This window comes from Manihot esculenta, chromosome 5 (assembly GCF_001659605.2).
Source record: "Manihot esculenta cultivar AM560-2 chromosome 5, M.esculenta_v8, whole genome shotgun sequence".
NCBI lineage: Eukaryota > Viridiplantae > Streptophyta > Magnoliopsida > Malpighiales > Euphorbiaceae > Manihot > Manihot esculenta.
The window spans coordinates 32,250,465-32,272,099 of NC_035165.2; the positions used below are offsets into that span (position 1 = coordinate 32,250,465).

At 27.3% G+C, this 21,635-nt stretch overlaps 1 protein-coding gene across 2 annotated transcripts; it reads left to right on the forward strand.

Annotated features, from left to right (window-relative positions):
* The first annotated feature begins 15,011 nt into the window (after window positions 1-15,011).
* LOC110616365 (transcription factor bHLH62) lies at window positions 15,012-18,048 on the forward strand. 2 transcript variants are annotated; one of them, XM_021758768.2, is made up of 7 exons: window positions 15,012-16,292; window positions 16,387-16,599; window positions 16,723-16,857; window positions 16,980-17,051; window positions 17,260-17,487; window positions 17,599-17,683; window positions 17,765-18,048. In XM_021758768.2, exons 1-7 carry the CDS (start codon window positions 15,381-15,383, stop codon window positions 17,806-17,808), a joined length of 1,689 nt encoding a protein of 562 aa, XP_021614460.1. In that variant the 5' UTR covers window positions 15,012-15,380; the 3' UTR covers window positions 17,809-18,048. The 2 variants fall into 2 exon arrangements, with proteins under 2 accessions (XP_021614460.1, XP_021614461.1); XM_021758769.2 differs by having other exon boundaries at window positions 17,768-18,048.
* The last annotated feature ends 3,587 nt before the right edge of the window (window positions 18,049-21,635 follow it).

Sequence of the window (21,635 nt, forward strand, 5' to 3'; positions counted from 1 at the left end):
ATGCACACGACAGAATCAAACCGTAGTTGAATAGAAGAAAGGAGAAGACATGTTTTGTATATAGATCCTTCTTGATGTTTGGGAGAAATGGATATGGTGGACCCTTTTCGTTGAGACAATGATCCAGTGGAAAGATCTGAAGAAGGTAATTATAATGTGCAAAGCTTAGATCATTTATTTATTTGGTGTGGGTGTCAAGAGGATAGGGGGCAATCTTCAAGTGGATCACAGAAGCTTGTCAATGGTGTATCTGTTTTACATGGGAAGCATAAGGCGCATAGCTTGTGGCCTTGTCTCTTTGGCATGGATTTATGCAGCGTTTATGGGTTTTTTTTAGCATTCTAAAATTTAATTAAAATATTTCAATCTTAATTATAATCTGATTTATTGACGGTATAAATATTATCACTAGTTTATTTTTTAATTTTTTAATTTAAATTAAACTAAACTGATATAATTAAAATTTTTAAAATTAAAAATTAAATTAAAATAAATAAAAAATCGAATTAAATTTTAAATTAATTTAGTTGGGTGAATTTTTCCATTTGAACAGTATTACTGTTGAGCCCTACCTTCCACAGGTTACCCACCAAGAAAAATGAAAAGCAAGAGACATAAAGAGAAGCTATTGTAGATTTTCCATTAGAGAAAAGGAGCGACAGCCTGGTGACCCCGTAATGAATTATAACCCCACAGCCAAATATTTTTCAAATCTTAGGCTCTATTTATTTAAAAAAATAATAATAAATTGAGACTAAGATTTATCTTAAAATTCAATATAGTCCTCATTGTTCCAAAATTAATAATGTAATCCTACACAATAATAACTAAACTTTTAAGATTTTAAGAATCATAGTATAATATAATTTACAATTAAATATGAAAAATTGTAATTTTATAGTAAAAAATCGTAGTTTTGAATTAAGAAAAATTATTAATCTTAGATCAATAAGGCTTAAAATATATATATTTCAAAAAATTTGAAGATATTTTCATAAAATTTTAGTCAAAATTCAAATTCTGAGTATTAAAATAAATTAAAAAGGTAGATGGTTGTCAATTTTGTCAAAATAATAACAATTGCAAAACTAAGACATCAGTGTCTCTAAGATACCCCAAAATCAGGCTGAAATTAGCAGCATTTTGGTACAAGTTATTTCAAAAGTCTAATTGATTTGTACTTTTTGACTAACCAAATTGGAAAAAACTGCTCTGTGGCTTTTTTTTTAAGAGAAAAATTAACATTTGCTTACTGATCAAATAGGAGTCCATCCTTTGCCACCTAAGGATCTATTGTGCCACCAAATAAACAATGGCTCAGAGAAATCAACATCCATTAAGTCTAAGTCATTCATCAATTTTCAAATGAATAGAGTTAGTATTCAAGTGAGATTTCAAGTGAATAAAAAAATCATTAAAATCACTAGAAAAAAGCCAAGAGCTTAAAAACGTCTAACTCAACTCATTCAAGTGAGAATACAAGTGAAGATGTTCTTTAAGACTACCGTAAATAGCAAAATAGCCAAGTCATCCCTAGTGACATGCAGAAATTGAGAGGATGTTTTCAAAATTGTAATAGAGATTTGAGAATAGTTCCAAAAAATCCAAATATATACTACTACCAAAACCAACTGCTTCAGCCCGCACCCAACTTCAAACCCCAAACTAGATGAGCTCGCGTACCACTGAGCTTAGGCTCCACAAGAACCAACAGCATCGGCGCATTTCGCAAAAATTACGCAAGAATCCCCGACATCTCTAACAGTGATCCCTTGAGAATTCCGCACCAACAATGACATAATAACATCCTAAAATAAAGACAAACGGCACAGGCTAAAAGACCAAGTACGAAAGCAATATTTGCAAGAAAGAAACATACCTCACGAGGAAGATTTCATATTTGATTGGTGGAGAATGAACAATAAAAAAAAGGGTCAATTAGCACTTTTATTTTTGTTTGTTATAAAAGGTGTTTGTATGTGGGCGTTTATATATATTGATGTTTGTAAATTTAATTATTGATTTTTTATTAAATTTACATTAATTGAATTAGAAATAGAGTTAGCACTCGATCAATTCAATTTAAAATCAAATCGAACTTGATGATCTGAGATTCAGAAAATAAGATTTTACAGGGGTTTTGTAAACTTAGAAAAAGTTTAGCCTTAGAGCCGAGTATTTCCTCCCTTTTATCCTCTTTTTTTTCCCTCACGCGAGATGGCCTCTCCGCTATAGGACTACCTACCTCTTGATGCAGATACGTACGGATAACCCCAAGACCCTCCCTGTGTCAGGCAAGCATTTAATTCCCTTCGGCGCGTGAATAGACAGGGCTGCGAAATGACGGGACCCGCAGTCTCTTCTTCTTGTAACCGGGTTTGAGGGAAAATGACCGAAATCTAGGAAAGGACTGACTTTAAGGCTGAAATGGGCCGAACCGGTCTGATTGAGTGACTTAAATAGGAGTCCGATCAGGAGGATGAACGGGTTGGGTCTGTTTTATTCGAGGGCTTAGGAGCCTCCTGATTGTGAGCTGCTACTATCGGCCCGGCCTCATAATGGGGTGGAGAAGTCCTGCGGTATTAGAACTGAATAAATTAAAAACTGAAATTTTAGTATTTATGAAATTTAAATTGAGTCAATTTTGAACAAAAATTAAATTGAATTGAATCGATCAGATTCGTTTCGAATCGATTTGATTAATTAGACTTTTTAATAAATTTTTTATTATTTATAATATTTTAAAATTTAATTAAAATATTTAAACATTAATTATAATCTAATCTATTTATATTATCAAAAATAATATACTATTATTATTAATCAATTCATCTTTTTAATTTTTTTCTTATTAAAATCAAACCGAATTAAAATAATTAAAATTAAAAATTAACTGAACCAAAATAAATAAAAAATCAAACCGAATTTCTAAATTAATTTGATTCAATTAATTTTTTCGCTTTGAATCCAACACTACTCACCTTTAGAACTAATTAAGATATTGTTTATTCAAAATTTAATTATTTTTAAATTATTCTCTAATTTTTCAGTAATAAACTTTATCAATTATATTCGTTAGTAACCGTAAATTTATCAATGAAATAATTACTTACTCTATTTAATTTTTAATAACATTTTATTTCAATTTTTATATTTCAACTAAAAAATTCTAAATCCTTTTCCGTGGTTAACATAAAGAGTTTGGTAATTCAAGGACATGAAGTATTTTCCATCATAAATTACTTTTTTTTTTTTGAAATAGCGAATAGGATTGGAATAGTAAAATCTAATATCTCTTAAATTTATTCACATACACTTTACTATCAAACTAAATCTGTGAGTGTCCATCATAAATTATTTAAAGAGTAATTAAATTACCGTTAGCATTTAATAATTTAAAAATAATAATCATATAAAATATATAAATTTAAAAATTAAAACTTATTTTATATTTTTTCTATTAAAAAAACTTCTCTCCAAATTCAATGCTTTAAAAAATTCATAGCATCCACTATTTGTGATTGGAAATGTATCTTAACTTTATTTTAAAATATTTAAGGGTCATAAAATATTTTTAAAACTTAAGCTATTATGTGTCTTTTAATAATTTTTTTTATTAAATGCAATGAATAATATTAAAAGCCATAACAGATAGGAAATACAAATGGATCAGCCTAAAAAAAAACATTATATAAAAGAGTCCAACCCAAAATAAACAACCAATCATATTAAGATTTAAGGTCTAAGACCAACTCAATTTATAACTAGATAGATCATCCAGAAACATAATCCGACAGCAAAAGTTTCAGTCACCAGAAAATCGATTCGAGCATTTTTTGCATTATTATCTTCATACGATGAAAAAACAGACAAATCATGGGAAGGCATTGAGATCTAAGATGAGAGATCCAAAAAGACGTTAGTAAGCAGGGCCAACAAAATAGAGATGTCTCCCAAGAAAGGAAATCTACATGCAAAGTCTTTGAGAAGGAGAAGTTATCAACACAACAGGTAAATAATTAGCAAAGAGAGTGACGAAAGATCCAACAACATTAATAAGGATGGAGATGGAATTCTTTTTGATGATTCACTCGTACCTTTCAAAATTTATAGTTCCTGCGAGTTTTTTTATCGAAAACTATACGATTATTGACTCTTAATAATAATTGATTGGTAAAATTTAAACTCCATAGCTGAAAAAATTAAAGTAATAATATAAAGGAAAAAAAAAAAATTTAAGAATACCTCTAAAAAATCAACTTCGATTTATAAAAAAAATCAACAAAACTCAAAAAATTTTTTTACAATTCATCATGCAGAGAAAAGAGCAACCCACTGTGGATTAAGGTGAAAAGAAGCCCCCACTATCCGGTAGGATAAAAGGAGCCACAAAAAAATCGATAAAAAACTAGAAATTAACTCTAAAAAAAACTCTACAATAAAGGGCGAATTCTCTTTTTAAAGAAATGAAAGATTGGGTTTTACTTAAAATTTTAATAATATTAAGAGTTGTGATTATATATTTGTCAAAATAAATAACTCACTAACCTTTCTTACAAAAGAAGAAAAAATAAAAATAAATGAATGAACCAAGAAATTCCTCTAATAAAAAAAATTAAAAACAAAAGGTAAGACCTGAAATGTTAATTATATACTTATTAAAAAATAAAAATCTGACATAATTATTTAAAAAATGTGTGTACAGCCCTAATCATTAACGTCTCTGCCATAATGATTCCTTCAGAGCTTTGATTGGAAGAGACTTCTTCGCTATTTTCTGTCGCATAGCAATGTTTTTTTTTTTTTTTATCTAACTTATTGTAGCAGTGTCAGGTTTATTAATTTTTAATTACAGAATAAATAATGTTTACCTTGTAATTTGTGCCTTTAATTAATTTAAGACTTGCAAACTTATTTGGTAAAAGAAATAGGAAGCTACATTAAAATGTGTGCATCAATGATTAAAGGTCACGTTAGGTTTTTTTTTATTTAAAAAATATATATATATTAAAAATATAGTTAAATTTTTAAATATTTAATAATTAAATTTAATAGAGTGAATAATTAATATATAAGATCTATAACTTCAAAATCAGTTTCATAAAAAATAATAATATTTTTCATAAAATATAAAAATTAATTTTAAACAGCTATTTATATTATATTTAAATTTAATTTGTATTTTTTATATGGATCATTCAATTAAATATAATAAATATTTAACTGGCGTTTTTAATATCTCTCATTAAAATTTTAACTGTTCAACCAATAATACCGCTAACATTTAAATAAAATAATTAATAAAAGTATATTATTAATTAATTTAATTATGTTATATTATTTTTTTAGTATTTAATTTATTAATTATAATAATTATTAATTAAATACATAGTTAATTATTTATTACATATATAGTTATTAATTTAATTGATTTAATTATTTTAAATTTTCTTTTTGTCTAAGGCTTCATAATGTTTATATATGAATATAATTACACTAAATTAGTACTTAAAATCTATAACTTTAATTTTTTTACCTGAAGTTATATTTCTATGAAATTGCTCGAGTATGGCTTAATTACACGAGTATATCTTTCTATTTACTTATATATGAGTATAATTACAATAAATTAAAATTAATATTATACAATAATTATTTAAAGAAGATTATGTGCTGGCACTTGATAATAGAATCACATAATAAGAGTCTGATCAAATGATACTCGATCTTATTGAGAGAAAAGAAGACTCGAATACTTCGGGTCGATTTCAATTCAACTCTTCGTTAAAAAACTCACCCTCCCCTGAATGGGTCGAATTTTCATAGAAAATTACCGTTAGCAGTTATAATTCAATAAATCCTTTTATGATCGGTTTGTAATCACGAGATCTCCGACCAATTAGTCAGCAAAATCCCTTATCAAGAAACCAACTACATCATTGCTAAATTTACATAAAATATTATAATTAATTTCGTTTTCTTACAGTATAAAAATCAACAATCACATAAATAAAGGTACGCAATTCTCTGTACAACTACTTTTCAATTTTAACTTTACAATACTCTAACCTTTCTTTATTTTATTAACTTAAACGTCGAAGTGGCTATTATAGACGCCAATCACTTTACTCTCTCTTTCTTATAAAATTTAGTAATTACAGCACAGTTTAATTTTATTTTTGTCATATTATCAATTTAGTTTCAGTAATATCAAAAACTCGCAATACTTTAAACCTAGTCACATCATATTAGATTTATATGTAACCACTGAAGGATGGCTTGATTGCATGAGTATAGATTACTAATTATTGTATACGAGGGCAATTATATCAAATTAAAACCTAAATTATATAGTTCGGTAGTTGCATGATGTTAGAGTTACTTGCAATACGTATGGCTAATTATACAAGTATGGAATTCTAGTTAATTATATTAAATTAGAACTTAAATTACATATTTTTAATATTTTGACCTAATCAAATTAAAACTTTAATTTATTTATTGTTAATTAATCAATATTAGTTATAAAGTTAATTATTTGTTATATAATTCTCATAAGAGGTGGAAATAATTTGATTTTAAAAGAAAGATTAAAATTTAATTGTGATCAGTTAAACGTTATTGGATAATAATTGATTCACGGTTTGATGAGAGTCGATTAGTTGAAATTTGGTGGGATTTAATTGGTTAAAAAATTTGTAAGAGCTCATTAGCGAAATAAAAGGCGGGCTATAATTAGATGGATTTTAGAGGGAAATGATTCTTGGAGGGGAAAAAAGTAATTTTGTAGCGTAAATACATTCAAGGATAAAGGAAACATTTCATTTATATATATATATATACAGAATTTGAACTTTTTTTACTCCAAAGTGTTCTTATTATATATTATATATTATTAAAGTGTGTTGCTTTTTAGAGTTGATAAGAACACTAAAAGGACTATTTTACCCTCCTTTTTATTTGTCTTGGAAAGAAGGTGTAATTTCACCCAAAACAGCATAACAAAAGATAGAAAAATACGTTTTCGGTAAAATTAGTTTGGGTGTATAAATTCTCCCTAACCAATTAGAGTGTAGCACTCCGTGAATAAGAGAGGAAAGAAGTCGCTTGATCCTTGCATACCCTAAACTAAATTTCTATCGAATTTTTCTAAATTCTTTACTCTACCAGAGAAAATATTTTATTAGTAAAATTGAAAAAATAAATAAAGAGTAACTCATTGGTTAAGTAAAATAAAAAAGAAATATAATTTGCCCCTTTCATTATAGTACAAAGTGATTCCAACTGAAAAAATTTCTTTAAAAAGATTTTAAAATTGTAAAGTGGGAATCAATTATATCATTTAAAATTATTCATTTAATTGAGTAGTTGAAAATAACTTTAAATTTCTAACTTTTCAATTATATCAATTTAATAATACTAAATATTACACGCATAAATTTAAATCGGACTCAATTTTTACTATTGACGTTCAATAAAAATCCATGAAAACTTTTTAAAAATAGAATTTCAAAACGCACGATTTTTAAAAGTGTGATGAGAGTCTCAAATCTAATCACAAAGTTTAATATGAAAATTTTATCGTTCAAGATCAATTTTACATTTTAATTATTTTTTTAAAATATTTTTATAATTTTATATATTAAATTTTTTTTATTATAAATAGTTTTTTTAATATTTAAACAATTTCAATAAGATTTTTTTGACTTTTAGGTATCTTTCTCCTATATCGTTTTAATTAAGCGATATTGATTAAATTTATGGATAGAGTCTAAATAATTCTTATCAAAATATTTTAATAATTAATATTATTCTAATAATAATGATATAAAATTATAAAAATTAAATTTTTATAATCTGCTCCTTTAATTTCTAAATATACTAAAATTTTTATTCTAACTTGTTGGTCAGTGCTACGTAACTAAAAACACCCTAAATTTTTTCATGGGAACATGGAATTTGGTCCTTTTTTTTCCCTTATTCTGTTCTTTGTTAGCAACGTGGTTTTGAATATGGTGGTAATAAGGGGCGCAATTTTCTTTAAAAAAATTTTTTTAAATAAATAAGAGGGACGCAATTTCACAGGAAAAAAAAAAAAGAATAACTAATAGAAATATTAGTTTAGAAGCAGTTATTGATCGGGAGAGGAAGAAAGTGAGGAAATTGTGGGCGGCGAGATAAAACAGTAAAAGTCGGTGGGTTTAATTGGAATTTTTGCATATTATCTTTGACCATAATTAATACTATTTTATAATTTAGTTTATAGATTTATGGGTTCATGCATGCATGCATGTATGTCGTTTTGATATTCGTTTTTTACCAACTAGGCAACTGCGTACATGTTCAATAACAGGACCTTTATTTTGCTTTCATAGAGTCAAGGTCAGACATGGCCAAAAATTAAAAATAAAAAAAACACTTATAATATTTATTAATTTTTTTAATTATTTTAAAATTATAATTAATTTTTATTTTTTTACTATAAAAATATATAAATCGAGTATTATAATACTATTTAATTTTATGTTATTTCTAAAAATTATTTCAAAACATCTCTAATATTTAAAAAAAATTTATAAGAATGAAAACTTATTTTATTTCTGATATGAGTGTGGTATAAATAAATATAAGAGAATTCAACATACAAAAGCTTCCACCAATACAAAAATAATAGAATTATAACAGAAAATAAATTTAAATAGTTGATTTTAATTGTAATTCCAAAATCAAAAGAAGTATTATTTCTAATAGAGTTATGACAGAAAATAAATTCAAGTGGTTAATTTTGATTGTGATTTCAAAACTGAATCAACATTATCTCTAACACTCCCCTACAAGATTGAAGATCCATCATGAAGACCAATCTTGGACATGTTAATATAGAACTTCATATTTGTCAATGGTTTTATCAATAAATCAGCTAATTGATCCTCAAACGAAATATGGGAAACACGAAGAGTTCCTTGTTGAACCAAATTACGAACAAAGTGAATATTTATTTCAAGATGTTTCATCTTGGAATGAAAAACAGGATTCTGACATGTATACATCGTGAATATGTTGTCACAGTAGATGACCGGCGGTAGTACCTTATAGCCGAGTTCAGTTAGCAAAGACTTAACCCATTGAACTTCAGCAGTTGTTGAAGCCACTACCCTATATTCAGCTTCTGTACTGGACCGAGCAACTGCTTTTTAGAACTTCAACTTATCAATACTTTGCCGAAATACAGTATAAACCTCGAAGTTCCGAAGGATCTCCCGCCTAATCTGCATCCGAAAAGGCATGAAAAACAAGTTTTGATTGAGAGGTGATAGTAATACTGAAATCAATAGTAGACTTGAGGTATTGAAGCAGCCGTTTCAAGGCTAGCCAGTGCAACTGATTCAGATGTTGCATGAACTACGACAACTTATTAACCGTAAAAGCAATATCCGGTCTAATAAGACTAAGATATTGTAATCCTTCGATTAATTTCTGATAAGCTTTAGGATCCACAGCAGAAGACCCAGAAACTGATTTCTTCAAGTTGCTATCTGCGACAATTGGAGTAGACACTGCTTGAGCCCTATCTATATTACCTCTTTTCAGAAGCTTTCAGATATAATAATGTTGTGAAAGAAATGAACCATTTGCCATTTGATGAACATCCACACCAAGAAACAATGGCAGGGGCTGAGGGTCTTTCAACGAAAACTTATTTCCCAGAACTTGAACAATTCGAGATATAAACGATGAATCATTCCCTGTTATAATGAGATCATCAACATATACAAGAAAATAACAATAGATATTTCCTTTCCAATAAAAAAATATGGAATGATCACATTGCAATAACTGAAATTCATATTGTATAGTGAAAGACCGAAGAGCTTGATACCATGCTCTAGATGCCTGCTTCAAGCCATAAAGAACCTTAAGTAACTTACATACATAATAAGACTTCGAAGGATCTTTATATCCAGGCTGTTGTTGCATAAAGACCTCCTCCTGCAAAGGACCATGTAGAAATGCATTATTAACGTCAAGCTATATTAATGGCCAGGAATTCAAAACTGCGAAGGTTAGCACTATTTGAATTGTAACCGATTTCACTACTGGGCTGAATGTATCATTGTAATCAAGTCCTAACCTTTGATTATATCCACAAGCTACCAATATGACCTTATATCTTTGTATAAAGCCATCCACATTTCTTTTAACCTCATAAATCTACTTACAACAAACTAGATTATGATGAGACTCAGATGGAACAAGAATTCAAGTTTTATTATCAAGTAAAGCGTTAAATTCGTCTGACATAGTGTTATGCCACTCAGGAACAACTAAAGCTTGTTTGACTATTGTTGGCTGTACTTCAGGTAATGAGTATTTGGAGACATGATTTAAAATTTTGGATTTTCGAATATTGTTTTTTGAACATGTAATCATGGGATGATTATTCATGGTTGGGAGATAAGGCTAGTTGATCATTTGTTGACACGGTGGTCTATAAGTCTGTAATAACAGTAGTAGAGAGAGAGATGAAACTACTATGGTTATAAACGGAATAGTCGTTGAAATAGGATAAGAAGATAGAACATTATACTAACATGACGAAAACAAGGACTCTAGAGATTGTTGAGTTAGAAAAAGAAAAGTTTTCTCTAAAAATAAAACATGACGGGACTTAATATATCTATTTTGACTAATATTATAACAAGTGCATGTACTTTTATTTGAAGAGTAAACAAGAAAGACACACAGAATAAACTTAGTATCAAACTTAAAGTGCATGTAGGGCCTTAAACATGGATAACACAGACACCCAAATATACATAGAGACTGATAATTTGGTGATCGACCAAATAATTTTTGATAGGGAGACATATAATTGGGAACTGGTGTAGGCATACGGTTGATTAGATAAGCTGTCGTTTTAAAAGCAAAGGTTCAAAAGGAGGATGATAAACTAGTTGTTTGCAACAATGTAATACCAGTTTCAACCGAATGTCGATGATGACGTTCAGTTGCACCATTATGTTGGGGTGTGTGTCGGGATTTATAAATGATTTATACTAGATTTTTGAAGTATTTCTTAAGCGCAATATACTCACTACCCCATCTGTATAAATAATTTTTATTTTAGAATTAAAGGTATTTTTGACAAATTTTTGAAATACTGAAAATTTTTTATACACCTCAGAATTTGCCTTTAAAAGATATAACCAAATATATTTTGTGTAATGGTCCACAAATATTATATAATAGCAAAAACCATCAACAAAATGAACTGGAAGAGGTTCTCATAAATCCAAATAAAGAAGTTCAAGATGATGAGTATTAATTAAAGAAAAAACATCAAATGGGACCCTCTGCCTTTTATTACAATAACAAGAATCGCACACGCTCTAATCGAAACGAAAGAAACAGAAAAAAAAATTGAGAGATTTTTCGGATCAGACTCTTGATACTATAAAAATTTTTTATTAGAATGAAAATTTATTTTATTTTTAATATGAGTGTGATATAAATAGATATAAGAGATTTTGATTGTGATTTCAAAACCAAATCAACATTATCTCTAACAGAGTTATAAAGGAAAATAAATTTAAGTAGTTGATTTTAATTGTAATTTCAAAACCGAACTAATATCATCTCTAACAGTATTTAATAAATTTTAATATTTTTGAGACGAGTATAATTAAAAAATCAATAAAAAAATTATTTTTTTATACATATAAAAAATTAAAATAAACAAAAAGAATATAGTAAAAGTAAAATACCACAAGACTAATTATACATTGGATTAATTCTATGTATCGATTTTGAGGTTTTAGAATTATTTTTTTTTAATTTGCTGAGTTAAAAAATGCATATTTTTTAATTTCAATTAAATAAAAATAATAATTCTTAAAATATTTTTTTATTTATATAATTATTTTTCCTAAAAAAGTGCATAAATATATAACGTATACGATATTTTTCTTCTAGTACGTGAGATATAGTCAATGCGTCTATCATGTTCGTTAACAAATAGTCCACCAAAGCAAAACATGAATAGTGAGATTTGATATTCAATTACATTTAATTCGTTGCATGTTCAATGTGTAAATATACAAGAAAATATTTTTTATTTTACATATTTTAAGGTTAATGTTAAATTAAAATTAGTGAATATTGAAAAAGGAAATTTATTATTTAGACATTGTTATATAGAAAAATACATTAATATATTTTTAAATTAAAAAAAAATTAGACCCATTAGCGTTTGAGTTTTATAATATTATTATTTTTTATTATAGCAGAAAAATAAAACTTCCAAATTAAAATAGTTTTATTTGCATACATACCACAAAAGTCATATCACTTTTAAAAAATGAAGACAGACAAGAAAGAAAAGGACAGTTCAAAACCAAGTTCTTTTAACCATTTTCCATGCGGTGTATTCTCAGCGTCCGCCACATGCCAAACAACAAGAACCAACAGGAAAAATAATAAAAAAAAACACTAATTTAAAGAACCAGAAATGCTTTTATATATATATATATATATATATGAGAGCTTTATTTATATAAGACTTTTTAAAATAGTTTCAAAATTACCTTAAATTTATAAATTATTTTTACTTGCATTATTTTTATTTCAATATTTTCTCCCTCCCATTTCACATATTTTATTCTTTTATTAAAAATTAAAGATTAAAAAATAAAATTTTGGAATGGAAGTTGTTATGTCAAAATCGGGCACCGAATGTAACATGTATGATAGACTTGACAATTTTTAAAATGGAAACTGTTAGTCCGAAATCGTGCACCGGAGGTAACATGGGTGATAGACTTGGCAGTTTTTGGGATGGAAGCTGTTAGTTCGAGATCGGATACCGGATGTAACATGGGTGATAGACTTGGCAGTTTTTTGGATGGAAGCTGTTAGTCTGAAATCGGACACCGGATATAACATGGGTGATAGACTTGGCAGTTGTTGGGATGAAAGCTGTTAGTCCGAAATCGGGCACCAGATGTAACATGGGTGGTGTTATGCCGAAATCGGACACCGGATGTAACATGGATAATATACTTGGTAGTTTTTTGTCTGGAAGCTGTTAATCTGAAATCGGACACCGAATGTAACATGGGTGATATACTTGGCAGTTTTTGGATGGAAACTATTAGTCCGAAATTTTTAAATTTACTCATATACACTTATTATCAAATTAAATTTATTAGTGCTTCACATATTTTATTTTAAATATAATAATTAAATTTTACTTAAAAAATTAATTACTATTAAATTAATAATAATATTAATTGATTTTTTTATTATAATAAAATTTTATTACAAGTAGCAATTATGTAAAATAAATAATAATTTAGAAATAAAAAAATTATATTTAATTATTAAAAAAATAAAATGTCATTTCTAGGCTATGGTTGGAATAAAGTTAAAGAAGTGAAATCATAAATCTGGATCTGAAACCGCTTTCATTTCACATTAGACTTTAACAACTCCTAACAACTAACACTGCAAAAGGATTACTATGTCTTTACAGTAATCAGCCATAGTTAATTGAGAATCAATTGCACCCTAATCTTTGATCAGCTACATAAAAAGCAGCCACATTTTTTTTTTCTCTTTTTTATTTTATTAAAAAATTTAAATTGAATATCTTATAATTCTAAAATCAATTTAACATTCTAAATTAATAAAAAAAATACATAGAAATATAAAAATAAAAAAGAAGGCAAATTCAATTGAAAGAAAGAAATTTCATCAACTTTGTATTATTATTATAGCCGATGATTATTGGATCACTGACACGTGTTGAGATCGAGTCTTAGTAGAAGAAATTTCATTTAACTTCTACTGAGGTCGAGTCCTGATAGAAGAAATTGATAGAAATTTCATTTAACTTCTGCTGAGGTCGAGTCCTGATAGAAGAAATTGATAGAAATTTCATTTAACTTCTGCTGAGGTCGAGTCCTGATAGAAGAAATTTCATCAATTCTAATAGGAAATAAAGAAATTTCATCAATTTTGTATTATTATAGCTGATGTCCGTTGGCCCTTGACACCCATGTTGAGATCGAGTCCTCCGTTGGCCTTTGATACCCATGTCATGTTGAGATCGAGTTCTAGTGGAAGAGGTAGGTCCAAAATCCATCAAAATTCATTACATAAACTGATCCATTAGCACACGAATTAATCTGTGGTTGAAGCAGGCCGGCTGACCAAGAGTTCGGATTCATTAAAAAAGAACCCAGTTCATCTGACGTGATAAGAGTAAGAAAGTAAATCCATTTATGATGGGACTCTATCAATACAAATATCATTAGAGAATTAAATGATCGGTTGTTAATAGCGAAAATAATAACAAAATGACAATTATATATTATTAATAGATAAAAAAAATAAAAAAAATAGTCTGATACTTCAAACCAAACTTACCTATACATGGAAAATCTAATTTTATCCAAATCTCATATCATTAATAGGCAATAGATAAAATTTCACAGAATTTTTAATTTCCTTAGAAAACAAGATTATCATCTTTTATATGGATGGTTATTTAAATCCTAAGATTAGATTATAAGAAAGTGAATAAATTCAAAATGTGAAATGTGTATGGTCCATCTTTTTATATAATTGACTTAATATTCAAATGAAAACTCATGGTTATTTTTTTAAAAATAAATTCAATATAAAATGAAAAATTAATTGATTATGTGAAATGGAAGCTCATGATTACTTTGTAAAATAATAAATTCACGATATGAAATGAAAAAAAAATAATTTCCAAAATAACAAAAATTAAGTAAAGAGGGAAAGGAGAGCGGAGACACTGAGCTAGTTTGACGCTGAAGGCCAGCATTACCACCGTCTTTTGTGGAGTTTTAGGAAGAGAATCTTGTATTATCGAGTCTTTAAAATTTAAAATTTAATATAATAAATAATAATAATAATAATATTATATAAAATTTAAATAAAAATTTAAAAGGTCAAACAGACATTTCTTTTCTTTTATCTCTGTTGCTTCCCCTCCACTTTCCACCTCAATCTCCTCCTTCCCTTCCCTTCTCTTCCCTTTCCTTCTTCTTTCCTCTCTCTTTATGCTTTCCTAGCTCAAGCTTGCACATAACCATTTTTTTTTTTAATTTCTTAATAGAGTGACATACAAGAATTCCATCATTACATGTCCTTTGCACTCTAATTTTAATTTCACCTTTGCTTCCTTATATGTCCCAAAACAGGACACCAACCATCAATAGATTTTTTCTTTTTCCCGTTTTTCCAAGCAAATTGTCACTACTTTCTTGATTCTTTGTTCTGACTTCAATCGTTCTTCTGGGTCCCCAACTTTTCTTAGAATCACTCTAATTTTTCCTCTCTTGTTCATTCTGATGGAAAAGGGAAAGCATTTTTTGAGTAAGGGAGCCAACAATTCAGCAGCAGCAGAAGTACCCATTTGGAATTCTTGCAGTTTTGGAATGGAGATGCAATCCAATAAGCTTAATTGTTTCTCAGACCAACTTCCCAATTGCTTTTTCAATCCCAATTGGGATAGCTCAATGGATCAGAGCGATCCCTTTGAGTCTGCTTTGAGCTCCATTGTCTCTTCTCCTGTAACAACATCCAATGCCATTCCTTCTAGTTGTGGTGTTGGTGACCCTGTTATGATTAGAGAAGTCATTGGAAGATTAGGGAACATTTGTAATTCTGGAGAAATTTCTTATATTAACAATAACCCTAGTACTAATACTTCATGTTATGGTACTCCTCTGAGTTCTCCTCCAAAATTGAATAATCCAACAATGGACTCAAAGATCGCAGGGAATCTGCCAATTCTTGGAAAAGGTATTCCAGAACATCCAAGTTTAGCATCATTTCCGGCTGACCCCGGATTTGTAGAGAGGGCTGCGAGGTTTTCCTGCTTTGGTAACGGGAATCTTGTGGGCCTTAACGACAAATTTAGATTGAACGAATCTGAATTGTCTCATAGGTTGATGCCTAGACTTGAACCAGGGAGAGTTTCTAGTAATCTCTCAGTGAAGGCACTTGGACCTCAGGCGAATGTCAATGTTGATGGGAATTCAAATTCTGATAAGAAATTCAGTAGGTTGTCGAGGTCCTCAACACCAGAAAATGCAGAATTTGGAGATTCAAGAGAAGAATCTTCTGTTTCTGAGCAGATCCCAGGTGGAGAATTGAGCATGAAAGGCCAGAAGGATTGTTATTCAAGAAAAAGGAAAGCAATTCCCAGGGGAAAAGCCAAAGAAACTCTCTCTTCCTCTCTTTCTACTTCTGATTCCAAGGTAAAAAAAAAAAAGAAAAAAGAAACTCTTTGAAGTTTTTCTTAGAAGTTCTGCAGGAGAAGGAATAGACTAACGGTGGAATTGTGAATTTCAGGTTGTAGGAGACAAGGATGAAACGAACGCTAAAAGAAGCAAATCAGAGGAAACAAATGGGAAAGAAAAGGATGTAATTAAGGCCAAAGAAGAACAAAACTCAAACCAGAAACAGAATAAGGATAATGAAAAGCCACTGGAGCCACCCAAGGATTATATCCATGTCAGAGCCAGGAGGGGTCAGGCGACAGATAGCCACAGCTTAGCTGAAAGAGTAGGCATTTGATCAATTTTTATGTTTTCTCCTTTTTCTAAAAAAAAAAAAAAATTAAAGAGAAAAAGAACTAGATTCGTATTTACATTCCCTTTTCCCACCCAATTTGCTGTCTTGTATTAGGTCCGGCGAGAGAAAATCAGTGAAAGAATGAAATTTCTTCAAGATCTCGTTCCTGGTTGCAACAAGGTGACAGGAAAGGCAGTAATGCTTGATGAGATTATAAACTATGTGCAGTCATTGCAGCGCCAGGTTGAGGTATGTATATGGGTATATATATTTAACTTTTTGAATACCCAGAATTCACAACTCAATGTCTTTTTAAAATTTTTCAATGTGGTATAGGAATTTAAAATTGTGTTCACTGAATTCATTTGCAGTTTCTATCAATGAAGTTGGCAACTGTGAATCCAAGAATGGACATTAACATGGAATCTCTTCTATCCAAGGAGGTAAGTTTGGATCGTTATTAGAATTTTAACGCCCAGAATATATCATCTTCATTCTTAGATGTAAGCTACTAGAAAAATTTAATGACAGCTCCTGTTGGTAGAGACACAAGTCTACTCTATTGTCCCATATAAGGCAAAAGTGTTTTATTTATGACTTGATCCATCCTTTACACACTCCCTTTAGTATTAAGGTTGATTAATACTGCAGATTTTTCAATCTCGCGGATCTCTGTCGCATAATCTTTATCCAATGGAGAACTCAGCAGGACTATCATTCCCTTATGTTTACCAGTCCCAGCAAGGGATAGCCCTGCCTAATGGCATGTTTAGTAATGGAGAAACTCAATTCTCAGTGAACCCTTTAAATGTTGTTCTGAAGCAAAATCAATGCAGGCAGTTGCCTGCACTTAATGAACTTGGAGATGCAGCTTGGCAGGTAATTGAAAAGGCAAATGCTGTATATACGTTCCTTTTTTTTTTTTTTGAAAAAAAAATTGAATATCCTGCCACGGCTTGCACAATCTCATTGCTGGTTTTCTACATTCAGGTTTCCACATTCTGGGAAGATGATCTCCAGAGTGTTGTGCAGATGGGATTTGGACAGAATCAGCAGCAGCAGCAAGACTTTCATGGTGAGTAAAATTTCTAGAAAAATCTGGAATGTGCTGCAGATACAGGGTATTAATTATTAAATTCCTCCCTATTTGGTGCAGCAGGTCCAAATATGCCTGGAGGTCAGATGAAGGTTGAGCTATGATGATTGCTGGTCATTGAGGCCCAGAAGAAACAGCCTTTGTATATACATCCAAGTTCTGGTTTGGATAACTATTTAAAGATTTGGAGGAGAAAAATAGATTTTTTTTTCCCATTTAATATATATCTGTGTGTGATTGATGCAGCTAATTCTTTGGTGAAGAAAGAATCACATTGTAAAATACAAAGATAACTGGAAGCATTGTTGTGACATTTCTATAAGAAAAGCCCACATTTCACTTTATGCTGGAATTTTATTTAGTACAGTTATTGATGGTAATTAACGACTAACTGTAATCATGGATTCATTGATTGTTAAAAGGAGGGAAAAAGAAAAAGCAAAAGCAAAAGCAAAAGCAAAAGCATGAAGTGGAAGATAGGTTTCAGACATAGCTGGAAAATTAAGGATGATAATGATATATGTTCTTACTTGTAACCAGCTGTTAGGTGGGGACAAGACAACTGCTCTCTCAAGTCCAACTTATGATTAAGAATCATTTTATTTCTGTAAATTTAGCTGGATGCCATTCCATCATGTACCAAATTTCAACCGTCTTTTTTTCAATTTTATTTTGATAAAATTATTATTATATTTTAATAATTATTTATTGTAAAAAATTACATTCATTGGTTGACATTTTTTTCTTCATTTACTATTAAGTTTATTTGGTAATTTTAGGCGTTAGTTTTTGTAATTTGAAAAATTACAATTATACCAGTTGTGGAAAAAGGAAAAATATGAATGTGGATCAGTGGAAGAGTAAAGTAAAGTAGTGGAGTTCAGATGTGGCTACCCTTGAAGATATCCAACTTTTTCATCAAAGTCTCTGGACAATATCCAATTTCCAAAAAGGAAAATATAAATTACTTAATACTATTTTTTTAATTTTTGAAACTAAATACTCGTCCTCAATAAATATATATATATATTTTAATTTAATATATTTTTTTATATTTATAAATATTGTCAAACTCTTAAAATTAAATTCTATTCACATCGAATAAACGAATTTTATTCGTATCTAATCAGTCTAGTGTCAAACCACTAACTTAAATTTTATAAATATTTTATGTATTGGTTCTATATATAAGAATAGGATCATCGATCTCATTTAAAAGGAAAGAGTCCTCCACTATTTTTAAAATATGGTAAAATTTTTTTATTTAAAAAAAAAAATCAACTACCTTTATTTTATCAGTGCAGTAGTTAATAAAAAAGGTAAAAATGAAAAACAAAATATAATTTGCAGTAAAATATTATATATGTATATATATATATATATATTAAAAATAGATTTACATTATAATCTTTAAAGTTTAATAAAATTTATAATTTAATTTATATTTTTTAAATAATAAATAATTAAATTTTTAAAATTTTATTCTATTAATAAAATAGACATTTTCTAAAATTTATAATTAGTTATTTGATAAACTCCCATTTTCTTAATTTTCAATACATATCAAAATATTTTATAATAATTTTATATTAAATATTTTCTCCCCTGTATAAACTCCAAAATCTTTTAACTCTAAATTTTTTAATTTCAAATTTATATCAAAATATTTATAGTAATTTTATATTAAATATTTTTTTCACTGAAGTAAACATAAACTCTTAATTTCTAATTTATTAATTTTTCTAATACTATTAAGATAATAATTATTTTTATAAAATTTATATAATTTTTTTAAATATAAAAATTAAATTATTAAAAAAAATAAAATTCAAACGAATAAATTATTATAATTCAACGATAAATTTTAATAGAGTAATTGCTTTATTAACAAAATAAAATTCTTTCATATATTATAACAATGTTTCATTAAATATTTTTTTATCAAGTTATTATAAATAATTTAGTTTAAGTATTTATATTAAATATTTTTATTATATTAATATAAATAATTTCATTTAAGTATTTATATTTTATTTTTATTTTATATATTTATTTATTGCAATATATTTTAAAAAATTATATAAATTTTATTGAGTTGTATCAAATTTACTTATCTTAATAAAGTTAAAAAATATTTAATACAAAATTATAATAAAATATTTTGATATAAATCAGAAATTAAAAATTTAAAACTTTAAAATATGAAATTTATACAATAAAAAAATATTTAATATAAAACTGCTATAAAATATATTAAAAATTAAAAAAAATTAAAATTATAGATTTAAAATTTACTTTTTTTATGACTAATAAAAAATTTAAAAAATATATATTTTATTAATAAAATAAATTTTAAAAATTAAATCATTTATTATTTAAAAAGTATAGATTAAATTATAAATTTTATTAAATTTTTAAGATATATATATATATAATATACATTATCGCATACATGCGATAAGGTTTTTTTTTTTTTTTTGTTTATGAAATTACTGCAAGTGTGGTAGTTACCCCGCTTTGTAGATGTGATAGTTAACTTTTTTTTTTTTTTTTAATAAAAACTTACAGTGCGGTAAACTTTAAAGTCCAAACTGTGGTTATTCCACATCAGGCTGTTCCGTATGGCCTGACACGAAATTCCTTCACGCAATTCTTTTTCCAAAATTTCATGCAAGCTCCTTTTTTTTAATCCTTGAAATTTTAGAAATTTACAATTGAGTTCAAATTTCAATCTCAACAAAATTTAAGTTTAATTCTCTAATTTTATTTAATCAATTCAAGAATCAACATAAAAAAATTATTCCATAGTAATTATATTTAAAAAAATTAAATCTATAAAAAAAAATTTAGATATTAAATATTCTAAAAAAAATTTAAAATTCTTTATCTTATAGTATAAATATAATCTTTATTTTATAGAATTTAGATAATCAAATGTAAATTTTTGGCTCGACCAAACAAACCAATCTCAACACAATTTACCATTCGTATCATAATTATAATTAATTAAATTGAATTATATTAATTTAATTAATTAAACCCATTAATCAATATTAATAAATTATTGAATTTATAACATTTGATTTTGAATTCAATATAAAATTTTCTATTAAGTGATTTAATCCATGAGAGTTTGATCTATATATTAATTCAATAGTCTTGCACATAACTTTTACATGTATTTATTATTAAATCTAATTTATTAATTATTTTTTATCAATTAATTATATTAATTTAATATGGGTTATATCAATATTTAGTCTCAGATCCATTTAGAGAATAAATTTTAAACTCTTAATTCTATCCAAATATATTGAATCAAATATGCCTAATAAAACGTTTAATATTTTTCCAAAATCATGTCCTATATAGCTTTAAATCATTATATGAATTTATTTTTTTTTTTACTTTGAGATCCATATTCTACATGAATAAAATTCACAATATAAATTTTTTTTTTCTTTAGAATCTATGTCTTACATGGAAAAAATTAATAGCATGAATTCATTATTTACATTAATTTAATTTTAATCCATATAGTTAAATTTTAGTTCAAGTAAAAAATTACAATATAACTAAATTCATTAATTAATATAACTAATTAAACACATTTAACTAATTAATTAATTCATTAATATTGTAAAATTAGTTTTTATGAGTGATTTTTTAGGTTTATATTCCATTAACAATATTTCCTTATGCCTCGAATAACATTTCATACATTTTTAATTTTTATAAATTGTATTTAGTATTTAGCATAACGTCCACCATTACTACACAATTAATAATGGATGTATTATTTCATTTAATCCAAATCATAGTCATAAATTATCAAAACTAAAATCATTTCCTTATAAATTCTAATCCAAGCTAAGAAGTCATGGTAAATGTTAAACGCCAATACTCCAAATAATATAATTTCGCCTAATTC

What these genes read in the sequence shown, in the direction of transcription:
- LOC110616365 (XM_021758768.2), top strand. Translation starts at nt 15,381, where the DNA reads ATGGAAAAGGGAAAGCATTTTTTGAGTAAGGGAGCCAACAATTCAGCA. An exon ending in CATTGCAGCGCCAGGTTGAG is followed by an intron (nt 16,858 to 16,979) that starts GTATGTATATGG and finishes ATTCATTTGCAG; the next exon opens with TTTCTATCAATGAAGTTGGC. An exon ending in AATCTCTTCTATCCAAGGAG is followed by an intron (nt 17,052 to 17,259) that starts GTAAGTTTGGAT and finishes TTAATACTGCAG; the next exon opens with ATTTTTCAATCTCGCGGATC.